General features: G+C 41.3%; 1 protein-coding gene across 1 annotated transcript; it reads left to right on the top strand.

The window, feature by feature from the left end:
* Window positions 1–3,212: 3,212 nt before the first annotated feature.
* On the top strand, window positions 3,213–14,531 carry LOC115816730 (E3 ubiquitin-protein ligase TRIM39-like). The gene is made up of 7 exons (XM_030779815.1): window positions 3,213–3,234; window positions 11,960–12,507; window positions 12,697–12,792; window positions 13,083–13,316; window positions 13,504–13,651; window positions 13,804–13,830; window positions 13,984–14,531. Exons 1-7 carry the CDS (start codon window positions 3,213–3,215, stop codon window positions 14,529–14,531), a joined length of 1,623 nt encoding a protein of 540 aa, XP_030635675.1.
* Window positions 14,532–16,009: the final 1,478 nt, after the last annotated feature.

Raw genomic sequence — 16,009 nt, 5'->3', positions numbered from 1 at the left:
CAAAATGTCCGGTGGGGAATATGCCAAATAAATAAATATTAAATAGCCTAATATTGTGTGCCCTATAAAATATGTTGCCAAAACAACTTAAATATAAACTTATATTATGCAAAACTTTGGTTTTCCCCTCCGCTGTTACGACAATGAGAGATTCACCGAGTGTTTGGTCATGTGACTAAGCGTTGCGCGAGATCAAAAGCCTATAGCGTGCCGTGCGTATCCTATAGCAACAACCCTGTGCTATGGCTCACTCGACTCTGCATATCAGCACGACTCCGAAATGTCAACGCACACATCCCTCGGTCAGTTTAAAAAAAAAAAACAAGTGATGGTGCTTAAGTGTATTTTATTTTAGACTTAATTGCTTCATTTAGCCTGTTTTCAAGTTATTTAATTTGACGACCTTGAAATGAGACGCATATTTAATGTTGGTTAATGTCTTTATTTAATTAACAATAGCGAGGCTATTTGTTTGCAAAGAGTTGCAGAGAGTTAATTACTGCAGACTACTTTTCATAAAATGCATTTGCTGTAGCGTAGCGTTTGTGTTTTATTGCTGTTTAAATGTAGGCTATTATATAGGTATTTATTTATTTATAGGTAGTTATTCGATATGGCCGTAATTCTGGAATATTAACGGCCATATTGTCCGTCGAAAAAAAAGTCTAGCATAAATTCTGCGCGCACTGTCACACCCTGGTTTTCCTACCCCTTTCCCACCCCTCTGCGGGTCATTTCTGTGTTAGTTTTTTTTTTTTTTTACTTTTTTTTGTCACTTCCTGGTTTCCCTTGTTTCACTTAATTACTGAATCATCATCAATAGCGGTTTTTCTTTTTTCTTTTTTTTTAATTTTCAAGACTGGTTTACTCTGTGTATAAATATCCCTAGTTTTGCTTAGTTTCCTTTGTGAAGCCATTGCCTAACTTTTCCCATCTTGTCCAGTGTGACCCTGCCTGAGTGTCATTGTGGTGTCATTTTGAATCCTTGAATCTTGTTTTTGTATTCCCGTGTTTTTGGCGAGAAAATTGCAGGTTCAGAATCCAGTCTGAAAATCATCAGCTCTACCAGTTCATCACATACACACACACACACACACACACACACACACACCACTTCACACTAAAAGTGTTTCTTATTGTAGTTTACAACAAACGGGTTATTTACCAATGAGGAGGATTATCAGATACATATCCTCCTCTGAGGTTAGAAGATTTTATCAGTGGGTGATCAGACGGTATTCAGCATAAAGCCCTTCAGTAAGAGAAAAGAACACGTTATTTAAACTATGACATCGTGTAAATGCCTCTGGGAAGCAGCATATTTCACCAGTTGCTTTGAGAGGTCAGAAAATCCAAAACAACCTGTTGTCTCTTTGGAGCCACTTGACTGAAGTGTTTAAAGAAAAGTGGATGATTCATGATCGTCTAGCAATAAATAAATAAATAAAACAAATGAAAGACCTTGGTTCAATAACAATTACAGTGCATTTGTGAGAAAAACGATTGGTACTGAATCGTTTGAAAACCAGTCACTCCAAATTTTTTTGATAGTACAGACAGAGAACAGATAAGGTATCTTAAGACAAAATGCATCCATCAACAAAACGTTCACTACCTCCATGCAGTTGTCAAGGAACATGACTTAAGTAGACAACACAAATCTATCCAGAATTCATCAATTCCAAAGCTAAATTACCCTGTGTTTGTCAGGTTACTTGGGTTATAGGTACAAAATCACTTGAGATCATGTCTTGAAATGAATAGAATTGTAATACTCTCAAGTAAAGGCTGTTTACCTGTTAGAGGATTGCCCAGTGTGTCCTGTGAGTGAGGACTGACCTCTCAGCTGCTTTAGTGGTCTTATTTGAGCTGCAAATATATGTTAATGTTCCTTCCTGGAAGTGTAGCTTTCTTACTCCATTATAGGCTCTCAACACTCAGTGTTTTTTTTTTTTTTGAGTTGTTGAATTTGATTTCCTGAGGTGATAGTGTTGAAAACAGGAGCCAAATCACCATCAGATGGTCGAGTGTACGGAGATACATTTGATCTTTAAATTTCTACATGTTCAGCAGAGTGAATTATGACAGATGATGACTTAAACCATTTTACAAGTTTGAATGAAGGACAGATTTGAGGACCAGCTCTTTTGAAACCGCCTGAGACATACTCAACAAGCAATGAAGAATTCAGAATAGTATAATAGTGTATGGATAAGTGTTACAGTATAATAGTACTGTAAATCATATACATGTTTGTACAGTGTTAACCTTGGTAGATAGGTTCCCTCTTGCCCTGGTGTTTATGGAAATACCATGCAGTCTTATGCAAAATAACAAAGCCACGAACATCCTCAGGTCACTTTGAGGTATCCAAGCAACATTACAGGCTGTGTCATGAGTGTGATTAAAAAACAAACAAACAAACAGCCTGTCAATAAACAAAGACTGGGGGTGGGGGGGGGGGGGGGGGGGGGGTTGTGAGGGCATGACCGAAACCCAAGCAGAAGCTATTGAGCCTGCAGGTATCTGCACTTGTGTTTAGTTGAAGTTGTATTTTTTTGTGTGTGTGACCAACCCTCTCTGATGTGAAATGTGCTTGTTCTGCTAACATTTGATCATTTACATCGAATTAGGTTATATTTTTATAATGAACAAATAAAATGACATTTTAATCTCTCCGGACTTGTGATTTTATTTTCTAATATCTAAGAATGTGCATTGCAACCTAGTAGATCTCAAAACAAACAATTCAAATCTAACAACAGAATCGTAACAGTAGAGAGAAACGTGGTAATAGTGAAAAAGACTCCATACTGGACAAAACCCTTTTTCTTAAAATCGAAAAAAAGTAGATATTTAAGTCAAAATATCTAAATGGTTAAAGTTAAAGCTGAAACAGTACATAGAAGGACAGTTCATCACCAGCATCAGATATATGTTACTTAGATCGTAATTAAATGTTTTACAAGTGCTCTCATAGGTCTGGTAGAAATAGTTAGCAGGTGGTAGTTGAAGATCTACTTTTCACAACATGTAAATCTGTTTAAAGCATTAATGACCCGTGTACACAAACAGCCCTAAACAAAGGGGCATCTTAAAAAAAAGTCATTAAAATTCACCCCTCCTTCTTCTCTTCTTTTTTTTTTTTCTTTCATTCTCTCTGTTTTCCCTCAAAGCCTTTTCACCAAAAAGCTCTCAAGACTACAGTTGCAATGGCCACTAATCACTTGTCAGGTTCACATGTCTCCTCCACTTTCTCCCCATCCTTCTCTTTCTTTAAGTGAAAAACTCGTCCATCTGGCTGTTCCCTCCATCTCAGTGTGGTTTCTTCTTCCATCCCATGTTCCTTCAGTTTCTGTTGAATCTGAAGAACAGAATCTGTCTTTAATGACTGAATACTGTAGGAAGCCCTACTCTCACTCTCTGATAGTCTTTCTCTACATGTGTGTGAATGAGAGGAGTGCAGTTCTTCCTGCTCGAATGAAGAGAAGGCTGTGTGTGTGTGTTGTGGGTGAGCTGCTCCATCAGGAAGAGAGAGACACTCACCTGCTGTAAGATGGCCTCCTTCACTGCAGGATCATTCACATTCTGATGGGATTTCAGCTCCACTCTCACCACCTGTCTCTTCTTCATCACTGTTGGAGGCAGAACACACATGTACATAAACACAGATCATGTTATAGACAATACAATAGATGTATTTTAATGTGCACCAGGTATATGCCAGCATGTTTAATATCAAGCCGTAATGTAAGTCCACAGTCTGAACAATCTTCATCCTAAAAATGTCCCTCTAGGTCATTTGCTAGGTTTAACAAGGTGTTCAGAGTTACTGGTAAAGCATCTGTCTTCGCAGGTTAAGAATTTTTCCAAAATCCAAAAATTCATTGTTTATTCTTTGGTAAGATGGTAAACAGTAACATCCTTGATCCTCTCATACCCAGCAAACAAACAAACAAACAAAAAACCCCACAACAACAACAACAACAACAACAACAAAAAACAAACATTGTGTTGGAACTAGATTTACTCCTTAAAAAGTGTAGTACCACACTGACGTTGTCATGGACTGATTTAGAATCATGTATGTGAAACACAGATCTACCTCAGTCACAGTATCAGTGACTGTCAAAGAAATATATATATGTATGTGTGTGTCTGTGTGTATGTGTATATATATATATGTGTGTGTGTGTGTGTGTGTGTGTGTGTGTGTGTGTGTGTGTATGTATGTATATGTATATGTAAATATGTATATGTGTATGTATGTGTATGTATATGTATATGTATGTGCATATGTATATAAGAGACACATTAAGTGGGCTGTAAGCTGTGTACTCACCACCGTAACAGATAAAAGGATATTTAAGGTCACACTCCTCATCTCCCCATTTTTGGAAGTATTTATGTATCCCCACGCAGTCCTGTTTTCCATGCCTATTGTTGGGTTGTCCATCTGCCCAGAACCTGAATGAGGAGTTGCTCTGGTCAGACCACCCCCAGTGGTCCCCGAAAAGGCCAATCCACACAGATTCCCCTGCTGGTACCAAAGTCTGCAGGTGCTGGTTCTCTGCCGCATTTCTCACACTGGCCAGGTCCGTGTGATGTTCTCTGCAGTATCTCTGTGCGTCACGCCAAGTCATTGTAGTATCAACGAGAATGAATTGGTTCTGGGTTCCTGATACACAAATGAACTCTAATGAGCTCAGTGCAGCTGCTGTGTTAGCGAAAGCTTCTGAATGTCAGGTGTACGCCACCTGTCTTAGACTAGACACTATATCTTTTTATGACTGTGACTCTTTTCTACTGTTAACCATAAACCAGTGCATTCTGGTTTTGGACTGACAGATATATACTAACTGCCGCTGAAAAGACAGTGACTTCAATTTTTCCCAGTCATTGCCCAATTTGTTAAAAACTGTGTGGTCAGATCTGATGTCACAGGGTCTGTTTTGTGTGTGTGTGTGTGTGTGTGTGTGTGTTTTGTTTTTGTTTAGATTGTTCTGGGATTTGACTCAGTGAAAACGACGACAGAAATGAAGCTGTTTAATTACACTGTGCTGGTCTGTGATTGGCCAGATAGGCTAGGCTCATATACAGTGTCTGAGCAAATGAGTCCACTCAGAAGCAGCAGTCACCTTGGCAAAAGCCAAGAAAACACAACACAAAGAGGAACAAAAACGATACGTCTCAGAATAGTGTTAGGTAAAAGACATCTAACCTGCATTCACTGTGACAACGCATTTCATGCACACAGACCCATTTCAATCACACATAAATGAACTGATGAACTAAGCATGCTCCAAAGCCAGACATGCTGTCAGTGGGCCTCTGCTATTAAAACAACATAGTTTGTCTGTATAACCACAGTGTCACAACTTTCCTTCAAACAAAGTTATGTGATATCGATCCATATTTACCCATAAAACAGTGTTTGGTTCAAGTGACCAGTCTCAAGACCCAATACTTTGGCTCTACCGCTGGCGACCTAAGACATAAACAGCTAAATAATAACCACACGATAACCACGCACACGGTCACAACCAATAGCCTCGCAGCCAAACAACTGCCAGCAGTCATTCTATGATTATAATGTGTATACAGTACAATGAGAAACGCGTCACAACATGGTGTACGCTGAAAAAAAAAGCAACACCATGCACAAACGTAAATCTCTCTCGAGGGGTTTTGCGGTGACTTAGTTGACTCTGCAGTGCAAGAGTAAAGAAGCAACTGTTTTCTTTTGGTTTTTTTTTGGTTTTTTTGTTGTTGTTCAAGGTTAGTTTGTTTGAATATGTTTTACCTTTAACTGGTGAACACAGGGTTATATGCTTCAATGTAATTTTAAGAGGAAATGGGGGCGGGGCGAGCGGCGGGGGGTTGGGGGGGTGGTGGGGTCTCACCATTAAAGCAGATCGTTTTTCTTGAGTCCTGGTTCAGGTAATCGTAGAATTTCCCCGTGCTGTCCATGGCCCCCTTAACCTCAAAGCTGTCGTGGATATCGGGCTCCCCCCCCGCCCAGTTCCTGTATTCCGTCTCCCCGTCTCTGTAGAAAGCCTTGTCCGTCAGAGACCAGTGCCACCTCAGCGAACTGCCCCGCTCTAGACCTATCCAGATGCTTTCAGCGGTCGCGGCCTCTCCCGCTTTAAGTAACTGTGTCATTTCCTCCGTGTCTTCAGCGGTGACCAGGTCGCTGTAGTGCTGTCTGCAGTAGGTCTGTGCTTCAGCCCAGGTCCTCTCCTCGTTCACATAGAGATACTGACGAGAGCAGCCGGCCAGCTCCCAGTAAGCTGAAAAAGACCATCGCTATTAGTTTAGGATAAACCAACCAACTTGTCTCTGTGCCACTGCTCACATGCACACACACACACACATGCACACACACACGCACGCACGCACACATACGCACACACACACACGCACATTGCTTCACACAGGAAATGTTCCTGACTGTAGGTTATGGTAGCTTATGGCATGTGTTACCTACCAATGATGAAGACTATGAGAAGCATTCTCTCATCTGAGGTTGGAAACTCCATCAGAGTAAGAGAATCAGAGTTTATCAGAGTGATCAGACGGTATGTAGTTCCAGACCTTGGAAGGAAGCAGTAACTATGAAGAAATTAAAACAAACAAACAAACAAACAAAAAAACCCTACTGTTTCTGTGTGGTGCAAGACAGCAGTTCATTAAAGTGTCAAAAAAGGTCAGTAGACTGCATATGAATGTCAAGGTAAAAAAAAAAAAAAAGGAAAAAAAAGAAACTCAAGTTCACACACACACACACACACACAATAGACGTTTTTGCCATTCTACAAAGTTTACACACTTTCACAATGTCCTGTTTCATTTCAGTTCGTCCATAATTACCTCGGCAATGACCTGAGAGGTCCTCAGGTCTAACTCTCACAGGTGAGCCGCCGGGCCTTTATAAACTGGTCGTGGTCCCTGTACTGGTTGAGACTGGAAAACCTATCCTCCTTTATAACCCAGTGGGCACCCATACTGCATGGAACATTTATTGCATTTGCCTCTGATCTACAGCCATCTCTCTCTGAAACGCACGGAAATCCCGCACAACAGAATTCCCAAACTCATGCTTCTCTACCCAACCTCACGTGGACTTCTTATTTTATTTATCTTATTTTATTTATCTTATTTTATTTATCTTATTTTATTCTAATGAATCTGTTTATGTCGTTGACGTGAGTCCCTGCTTTCACAGTCGCAGCGCTCATCAGGTAGGCCGTCTGTGGCACCAGAGCAAAGCTGGTCATGGGAACGGGAAACATTTGGCTGATCTGGGGTCTGTCAAAAGCCATCAAGGTTAATTAATACTTAGTTATACCGATGGCTTTAAGAAACTGACTGTGCACTGACTATAAGCAATGGAAAAAAAACACAACGCATATTCTTTACATGATGGTGGTTTTATACAAACCGATTAAGGGTGAATGAATCCTCTATTCTTTAATGTGACCTGGATCTCATACAGGATGCTAAAAACAATCAAATGCTAAACCTAAAGCCAGGTTTGCATTAATGACTTGATAGCATGCATAAAAGTTCATATAAAACATGTGAATGTAAATTCAAATGAATAATGGTTGCTAGTTTGCGTACTGTGAGGAGTTTCAGCCTGTATTCAAACAAGGACATTTGCAAGATAAAGTACATTATGATAATGACGTGCCCACAATGTGAAAGAGGAGTAATGGGAACTCAGTCCTTTCTGAGAAAGGCCGCATCTAATTGGAAACCATTTGTAAATGAACAAAGCTGATTTCAGGCCTTTGTGTCTAGCTATGTGACAATGTTTCTTTTTTTGTTTTTCGGTATATGTGTGAAGGAACATGTGTGTACGTGTGTGTGTGTGTGTGTGTGTGTCTGTGAGTGTGTGTGTGTGTGTGTGTGTGTGTGTGTGTGTGACGGAGTTATCAAAACCTCTGTGTTAGGCCACAGTCCAACTTTTGGTGGTGGTGGTGGGGTGTGTGCATATGTATGTGTGTGTGTGTGTGTGTGTGCGTGTGTGTGTGTGCGCGCGTGCGTGCGTGTGTGTGCGCGCGTGTGTGTGTGAGGGACTTATAAAAACCTGTGTGTTAGGCCACAGTGCACGTGCCCATGACCTGTGAATAATTTTGACCTGTTCACCCAAACTGTTACCACTGCCTGTTCTGTGGCACCACTACAGAATTACATCTACAGCAAGATATATTTACACGCACAAACCAACGCTTCCTCCAGCCACATAACATCAACTTTACGTTAAGAATATAGGCATCACACATGTAACACACAGTACGATACCTGGAACTAGTGTGTGGATTAATCCAGCACTGACCTGTTGTTTGTTTATGCCAGACTGGTTCACTTTTTTTTATGAGTTGCATGATATTGCATGTTATGTTGTGGCTCTTTAAATCTCTTTAAATCTCCCAATTCTCTGTCGTTTAAGGGCGGGGTTTTCTTTTTGTGGGTGTGACTGTACATGACACAGTGAAGACAAGCAGCCATTTTCTCGTGCAAAAATGTTGTCTGTTCTCTTTCATATTGTGAACTTGTTTTTTTTTCTTTCTGTTTTTGGTTGTTGTTGTTGTTTGTTTATTTGTTTGTTTGTTTTTTGTTTGTTTGTACAGGAAGCCAAACCAAAAAGTTTTCATGTGCAGAAGTTCCTGTGCTAAGGAATTCTGGGAAGGCATAGTCATTTAGACTGACTTTATCCCTGGGCCATGGTACAGTAGTGGGACCACTTCATACTTACTGTGACTTTTACACTTTCTGGGGGGGGGGGTACTCCAGAGAGTGGGTTTAGTGAAAGCTAAGAGATTTAGTTAACTCTGTAAACCTCCTAATAGAAGAGCCCTGTGGCTTCATTCTCCTAGCAAAGCAAAACCGTAGAGCTTTTCTATTAGGAGGTTTACTACTTACTCTGAGTTAACTAACTCTGAGTTTTCACTAAACCCGCTAACTGGAATACCCCCCTGGTCTGTGCCGCATGGTTTCTAGGCCTTGACCTCTGTACTGTGACGAAAAATAATCACATTCTAATTTTTTACAATGCTTTTGTAATACTCTTATAATACGAAGTTGATCTGGTGGTCTCCCTCCCTTGTGACATCTTTTCAACAAAATTAAAAGTTCTCTTCTGTTTGATGAGCAAGATAATGAATGAAACCCAGGCGCACCAAACAACATTTCTGGAGAATTTTAAATCAAAGGAAAAATCCCATGGAAATAAGCCAAGCAAGACAAAACTGATCAAACCAGATCAAACCAGATCCAGTGCTCAGTTCCTGCTATTAAACTATGTGCATGTGTATGCTTGTGTGTGTGCGTGTGTGCGTGCATGTTTGCTTGTGTGTGTGTATGTGTGAGTAGGTATGTATGTGTGTATATGTGCGTATATGTAAGTGAGTGTGTGTGTGTGTGTGTGTGTGTGTGTGTGTGCCTGCGTGCGTGTGTACATGCGTGCGTGTGTGAATGTATGTGCATGTTTGCTTGTGTGTGTGTATGTGTGAGTAGGTATGTATGTGTGTATATGTGCATATATGTAGATGAGTGTGTGTGTGTGTGTGTATGCCTGCGTGCGTGTGTACATGCGTGTGTGTGTGAATGTATGTGCATGTTTTTTTGTGTTGATGTATGTGTGAGTAGGTATGTATGTGTGTATATGTGAGTGAGCGTGAGCATGTGTGTGTGTGTGTGTGTGTGTGTGTGTGTGTGTGTGTGTGCGTGTTTGCTTGATGGGAGTGGTACCTGAAATTCCATATCTCTGTTTGCGAAAACCTCTTTGTTTTTTTTTTGTTTTTTTATTTTGACTGTTTAACTTTGGAAGGATGTGAGCTTTGGGGTGTGTGTTTGATTTAATAAGAATCGAGAATCTTACTCCCTGTCTCTTTTTCTCGGCCTGGCTTCTCCTCTGTCGTTTTAATATTTCAAAAAGCCAGTGTAATCCTTAAGGCAAAGGACAACCACATTTATGGAACATATTATTATATAAGCAGAAAAGTATCATATGTTGTGGGAATGTAATAGTCACACTGAACCGACTACTTGGTTCCTGACATGGATCCTCTATGCATGTGACAAAGACTGATACCCGACACTGATGTTAATCCTGACTTTTCCTTGTCTAATCAAACACCACTCAGCAGTCTAGATCTGCATTACCAGCCTATCAGGAACTCTGTAAATGTATTCTTACTGTGTGTGTTTAATGTCTCATAGCTCTATGTCTCATATTCATATTCAAACATATATCTATGTCCATAGTCCAAGTGAAGGTCAACTGGAAAAATGGATGTACCTTGGTCAGATGTGCACGTGTGTGTGTGTGTGTGTGCGTCTGTGTGGGTGAGTATGTGGGTGTGTGTGTGTGTGTGTGTGTAAGGGGGAGTGGGGTGTATAACATTGTGTAATAAAAACAGTATCTAACACATCCGCTGCTCAGAAACTGCTTCAGCCGTAAACATTCTCTTTTGTCCGTGTCCGTTTTGTCCGTGTACACTGCTCACCTTGTGGATCCACATTCTTCGGTTCAGGTGTTTCCTCCTGTGCTTAACATGTGTCATAATGGAAAAATGTTGACCCTTGTTCTCATAGGCCACACCCCTCAATAAACAGAAGTTGTATCACCCGTTCCAAGCTGAATGAATGACTGTCACCTGCACATGAACAGAGTGCAACTCAACCCCCTTTTTCTGGACATTTTCACATAATTAAAAACTACAAACAGCGAGTTTTAAGGAATTTCAGAATCCCGAAAGGAGAGGACAGAGCAGACACTCACAGACATAGCTTAGTCATTCAGCAGTGACACTGTCACAGACCAAGACAGGTAAGGAAATGCTACTGTCTGGTGACGAAACTGTTAACCACAATGCGGAACTTTCCGTAATGGCAGCTAATGGGACAAGTCTGCTCATTAAAGGGGCATTGCTGTGTTACTAGATATTGGGCTTTTTCGCCTTTTTGTCCGCGTGTGTCTAAAGATGTAACGTTGGCAGGAGTTAAGGTTGGTGAAAAGGTTGACGCAGAAGCGTGTTTTCAGATCAGGAACAGTCTGCTGAATCTTCTTTGATTTTCATTAGAGAATGATGAGTCCACTCGTCATAAGATCATTCCATTAGCGTTATGCTGATTCTGGCTTTAAGTCTTGAGCTGTCGCGCTCTTGCATTGCACTCCAGCAAGTGACGTAGCGTTCCTTTCCGAAAGCGTTGCCACAGACGACATGAATGTTGGATTAACGTACCATGAAGGCGCTGCTGAATCTTTTGCAAAATGCATTGATATGTTGTGAAGGTTTCGTATACCATGTTAGAAACGATTCAGAAGTCAGGATTGCCGCTTCCCTTTGCAGTAAGTGCTGCTCCTAGTCCTAACAGTTAGCATCACTTGTTTTTAGTATCACTTTAATATCTGCAGCATTTTCAAACATTTCCCCTGAAACTGTTACCATATATATACATATATACGGTAATATATATATATATATACACACACACACACACACACACATACATACATATATATACATACACACACACACACACACACACATACATACATATATATATATATATATATATATATATATATACATATATATACACACACACACACACACACACACATATACACACAGTATGTATATATATACATACATACATACATATATATACACACACACACACAAATGTATATATATATTCAGTTAACGCTTATTGTTTTTTTAATCACCAGACCATCCTGAAAGGACTTCTACATGTTCAGAAGCAAAATTCAAGGCCTGATTATTGCCTGTTATATACAAGTTTAATCAAACTGCCAATAATTAGTCCAGATGTTCTCTGCATACTTGTCACATTCTCGTACGCTAACAGTACATGCATGTGCTAAACTGATCGAGGCATCTCCCTGTGTCTTTAGATATGGCTTCCACTGGTACTCTCATACCAGAAGAGCAGCTGGTGTGTTCAGTGTGTCTCAACGTCTTCACCGACCCCGTCACCATTCCGTGTGGACACAACTTCTGCTTGGTCTGTCTCAAAGGATTGTGGGATCAAAGTGACCAGTACAAGTGCAAGGCCTGTGACAAGGCCTTCGTCAGCAAACCCGAGATCAGTGTAAACAAAGCCTTCAAAGAAATCTCCGAACGATTCAAAGCCGTTCAGAACTGCGCGGGGAAACAGTTGGCCAAACCTGGGGAGATTGCCTGCGATGTATGCACTGGAGAGATCAAGTTCAAGGCTCTCAAGTCTTGCCTGGTTTGTCTGACATCTTACTGCGAGGTCCACCTGGAGCCCCATCAGAGGGTGACCAACTTGAAGAAGCATAAGCTGATTGATCCTGTGGATCACTTGGAAGACAGAATGTGCAAAAAACACCAGAGACTCCTGGAGTTTTTCTGCGTTTGGGATCAAATGTGTGTGTGCCAGTTCTGCACCGAGACCGACCACCTGGAACACGAGACAGTAACCCTAAAAGAGGAGTGCGACCAGAAGAAGGTGGATCACAACAAAAAAAAACATTAACCCTTTCATCTTGTACCCTCACTGAAAACAGTAATCAGTTGCACAGCTAGAAATTATCGGTGGCATTGTTTCATTCTCTGCTTCTTACAGAACATTGTTTTCACTTTATTGTGATGAGCGATAAACTGAAAGTCATAAATGTCCTCATCTTTTCGTCTTTAGACTCAGCTGACACAGGTTAAGGCCAACGTGCAGCAGATGGTTCAGGAGAGACTGGAGAAGACGCAGGAGATCAAACGCTCTGTGGAGCTAAGCAAAGTGAGCATGCTCAGTACAAATGGGGTACCACAAGGGTCAATACCTGGCCCAGATAACATTTCAGCTTTGTACCATTTTGTAATACAAAAATATGCTTATCGTCTTGTGTCATTATATTCAGTCTTGTAATCCGGTTATTAAGATTTGAATGGCAAATAACTTTATTTCCAATCATGAAATCAACATGAGTCCTTAAACCTGATTTCTCTGTATGACATTTGTCAGGACCGAAATTGCGACATTTGCCGAATGTCTCCGCGTAGTGAAAATGAAACCTCTGTTATCACTAGGCAAACTCACAGAGAGAGATTGAGGACGGTGCACAGATCCTCAGGGCCCTGGTCAGCTCTATTGAAGAACGAGAGGCTGAGCTGGTCAGAGAGATCGAGGAGAAACAGAAGGCAGTGGAGAGGAAAGCTGAAGGTCTCATTAAAGATCTGGGAGAGGAGATAACAGAGCTGAGGACGAGAGAGGCTGATGTGGAGCAGATTTCACACACTGAGGACTATGTGTTTCTTCTTCAGGTAAAGCGCCAGGCCGTGAATGCCATTATTCACCGCAATCTGACACCAAACCACAACTACAACACCTGTGCTAAACATTACGCCTCTGGGGTGGTTCATGGCAGAATAGGAACGGTTGACTGTCTTATGACAGATCCGTGAACAGTTGTCTCATTTGTTTGTTTTTTTTTGTCATTTGTTTTTGCAGCGTTTTCCAGTTCTTAGTTCCTGTCCTCAAACTGAGGACTGGTCTGAAGTCAGTATTTACCCAGATCAGTGTGTGGGATCTGTGAGGAGAGCAGTGTCTAAAGTGGAGGACGCTGTAAGGACTGAGATGGTGAGACTGACAGAGAACGGTACGTGTGGTCGCACGCTTTATATCATACGTCCTGAAACTCTCGTCAGACAATCCTGATAGTGTGGTCTTTGCATCAGCCAGTAATGGTGTAGTTGTAATGAAATGTACACACAAAATGATTCTTTGCGTTTGGGCTCTTTTACTTTACAGAGTTAGAGAGAGTTCAACAATATACAGGTATGTCACTGAAAAAACATTCTCTATCTGTCATGTTTTGGCATGTCTCATCTAAAAAGCATCCTGGTAGGGGGTGGGGTGGTGGAGATTGCCCAGTCAGATATTCACTGTCCCAGATCGCTTGTGGCATCTCTTGATTTCTTCTCTCAACAGTGGACGTGGTCCTTGATCCGGACACGGCTCATCCAAACATCCTGCTGTCCGAGGACAGCAAACAGGCGGGTCGAGCCGACACCCAGCGGCAGGTCCCTGATAACCCGGAGCGTTTTGATCCGGTTCTGTGTGTCCTGGGTAAGAAAGGTTTCTCGAGCGGAAGGTTTTACTACGAGGTTCAGGTAAAGGACAAAACCTTCTGGGATTCGGGAGTGGTCCGAGAATCCGTCAACAGGAAGGGACAGATCACGTCCACACCGGATAACGGGTACTGGACCATGAGACTCAGAAACGGAGAAGAGTACCGAGCCCTGGGGTCTCCATCTGTCCGCCTGTGTCTTCAGAAGAAGCCTGAGAAAGTGGGCGTGTTTGTGGACTATGAGGCGGGGCTTGTCTCTTTCTATGATGTAGAGGACAGATTCCACATCTATTCATTTGTTGGCAACACTTTCACAGAAAAGCTCTATCCTTTCTTTAGTCCGGGTGTTGCTGATAGTGGTAAAAACATGTCTCCACTTATTCTTACTCCGGTCAGACAGACCAAATAAACGCCCTTTGTATGCATCATTTGAGGAATTCAGTGCAAAGTTGGGTTTTTTTGTTTGTTTTTCTTTTTAATGTTATATAAAAGTTTGAAGTTCAGTTTATTTCATTATTCACTGGATGTGTCTGCATAAGTCATCAGAAACAATCGCTAAGTTTTTCTCATATAGGAGTTAATATTGTGATTTTAGAAATATACAGGCTTTAAATCCTGTCTCTGTTTCATTGTTTCATTGTTTCATGGAAAATGAAAGAAAAATCATATTTTCAGCTTGCGCCGTGTTTTCGGTTTCGTTCTCCGCATCCCTGAGAGAGCGTTTGGGTGGAATTGTGTTTCAGTCGCAAAATAACTGAGATTTTAATGTTGAGGACTAGCTACGTAAGTTACAGTCATGATACCAGATGAATACCTAAATGAAAGGGGTTTTAAGTTCATTAATGTTTTGTCTACAAGTCCATGTGGACTAATGCCTTGTTTAATAAAGCAAGTGGAATGGTGATGAAGAACAACAAACCTTGAGTTTTAGTGACTTTTTTCACAAATGAGTGCAGATCCTTCTTACCTGAACAGGTGAGTGTCTGTATGTGCCTACCTGAACAGGTGAGTGTCTGTATGTGCCTACCTGAACAGGTGAGTGTGTATATGAGCTGACCTAAACAGGTGAGTGAATGCGTGTGTCTACCTGAACAGGTGTGTATGTGTGTCTAGGTGTGTGTATGTCTCCCTGAAGAGATGAGTGGACATGTGTGTCTACCTGAAGACTTGAGTGTGTGTGTGTGTGTGTGTGTGTGTATGTATATGCCTGGTTTTGCTTTTTCTGACCAGGATTTAGGAAAGGATTTTAAAAAAAGTCTCTCTCAATCCTGAGAGACTTTTGTCATAACCATAATTTATCATTACATCTTCATAACACTCACATGATGTGAAGCAAATTCTCCCTCTTCTGTCTCTGAGATACTGCAAATTGTTTTTGTCCAAATTGGTATTTCAGGTTAGATGAGAAAACAAAGACATAAATGGGAAGGAATGAATGATGGAAAGGACGTGCTTTGTGTGTGGTGATGAGTGGATGAAGTGAAAAGATGTGTTTTGTGTGTGGTGATGAGTGGATGAAGTGAAAAGACGTGCTTTGTGTGTGGTGATGAGTGGATGAAGTGAAAAGATGTGCTTTGTGTGTGGTGATGTGTGGATGAAGTGAAAAGATGTGCTTTGTGTGTGGGGATGAGTGGATGAAGTGAAAAGACGTGCTTTGTGTGGGGATGAGTGGATGAAGTGAAAAGACGTGCTTTGTGTGTGGGGATGAGTGGATGAAGTGAAAAGATGTGCTTTGTGTGTGGGGGTGAGTGGATGAAGTGAAAAGATGTGCTTTGTGTGTGGTGATGAGTGGATGAAGTGAAAAGATGTGCTTTGTGTGTGGGGATGAGTGGATGAAGTGAAAAGACGTGCTTTGTGTGTGGTGATGAGTGGATGAAGTGAAAAGAC

The sequence above is a fragment of the Chanos chanos genome, chromosome 7, assembly GCF_902362185.1.
Source record: "Chanos chanos chromosome 7, fChaCha1.1, whole genome shotgun sequence".
NCBI lineage: Eukaryota > Metazoa > Chordata > Actinopteri > Gonorynchiformes > Chanidae > Chanos > Chanos chanos.
The sequence above is the reverse complement of the archived record's forward strand: the minus strand, read 5'-3'. Positions and strand labels throughout refer to the sequence as shown.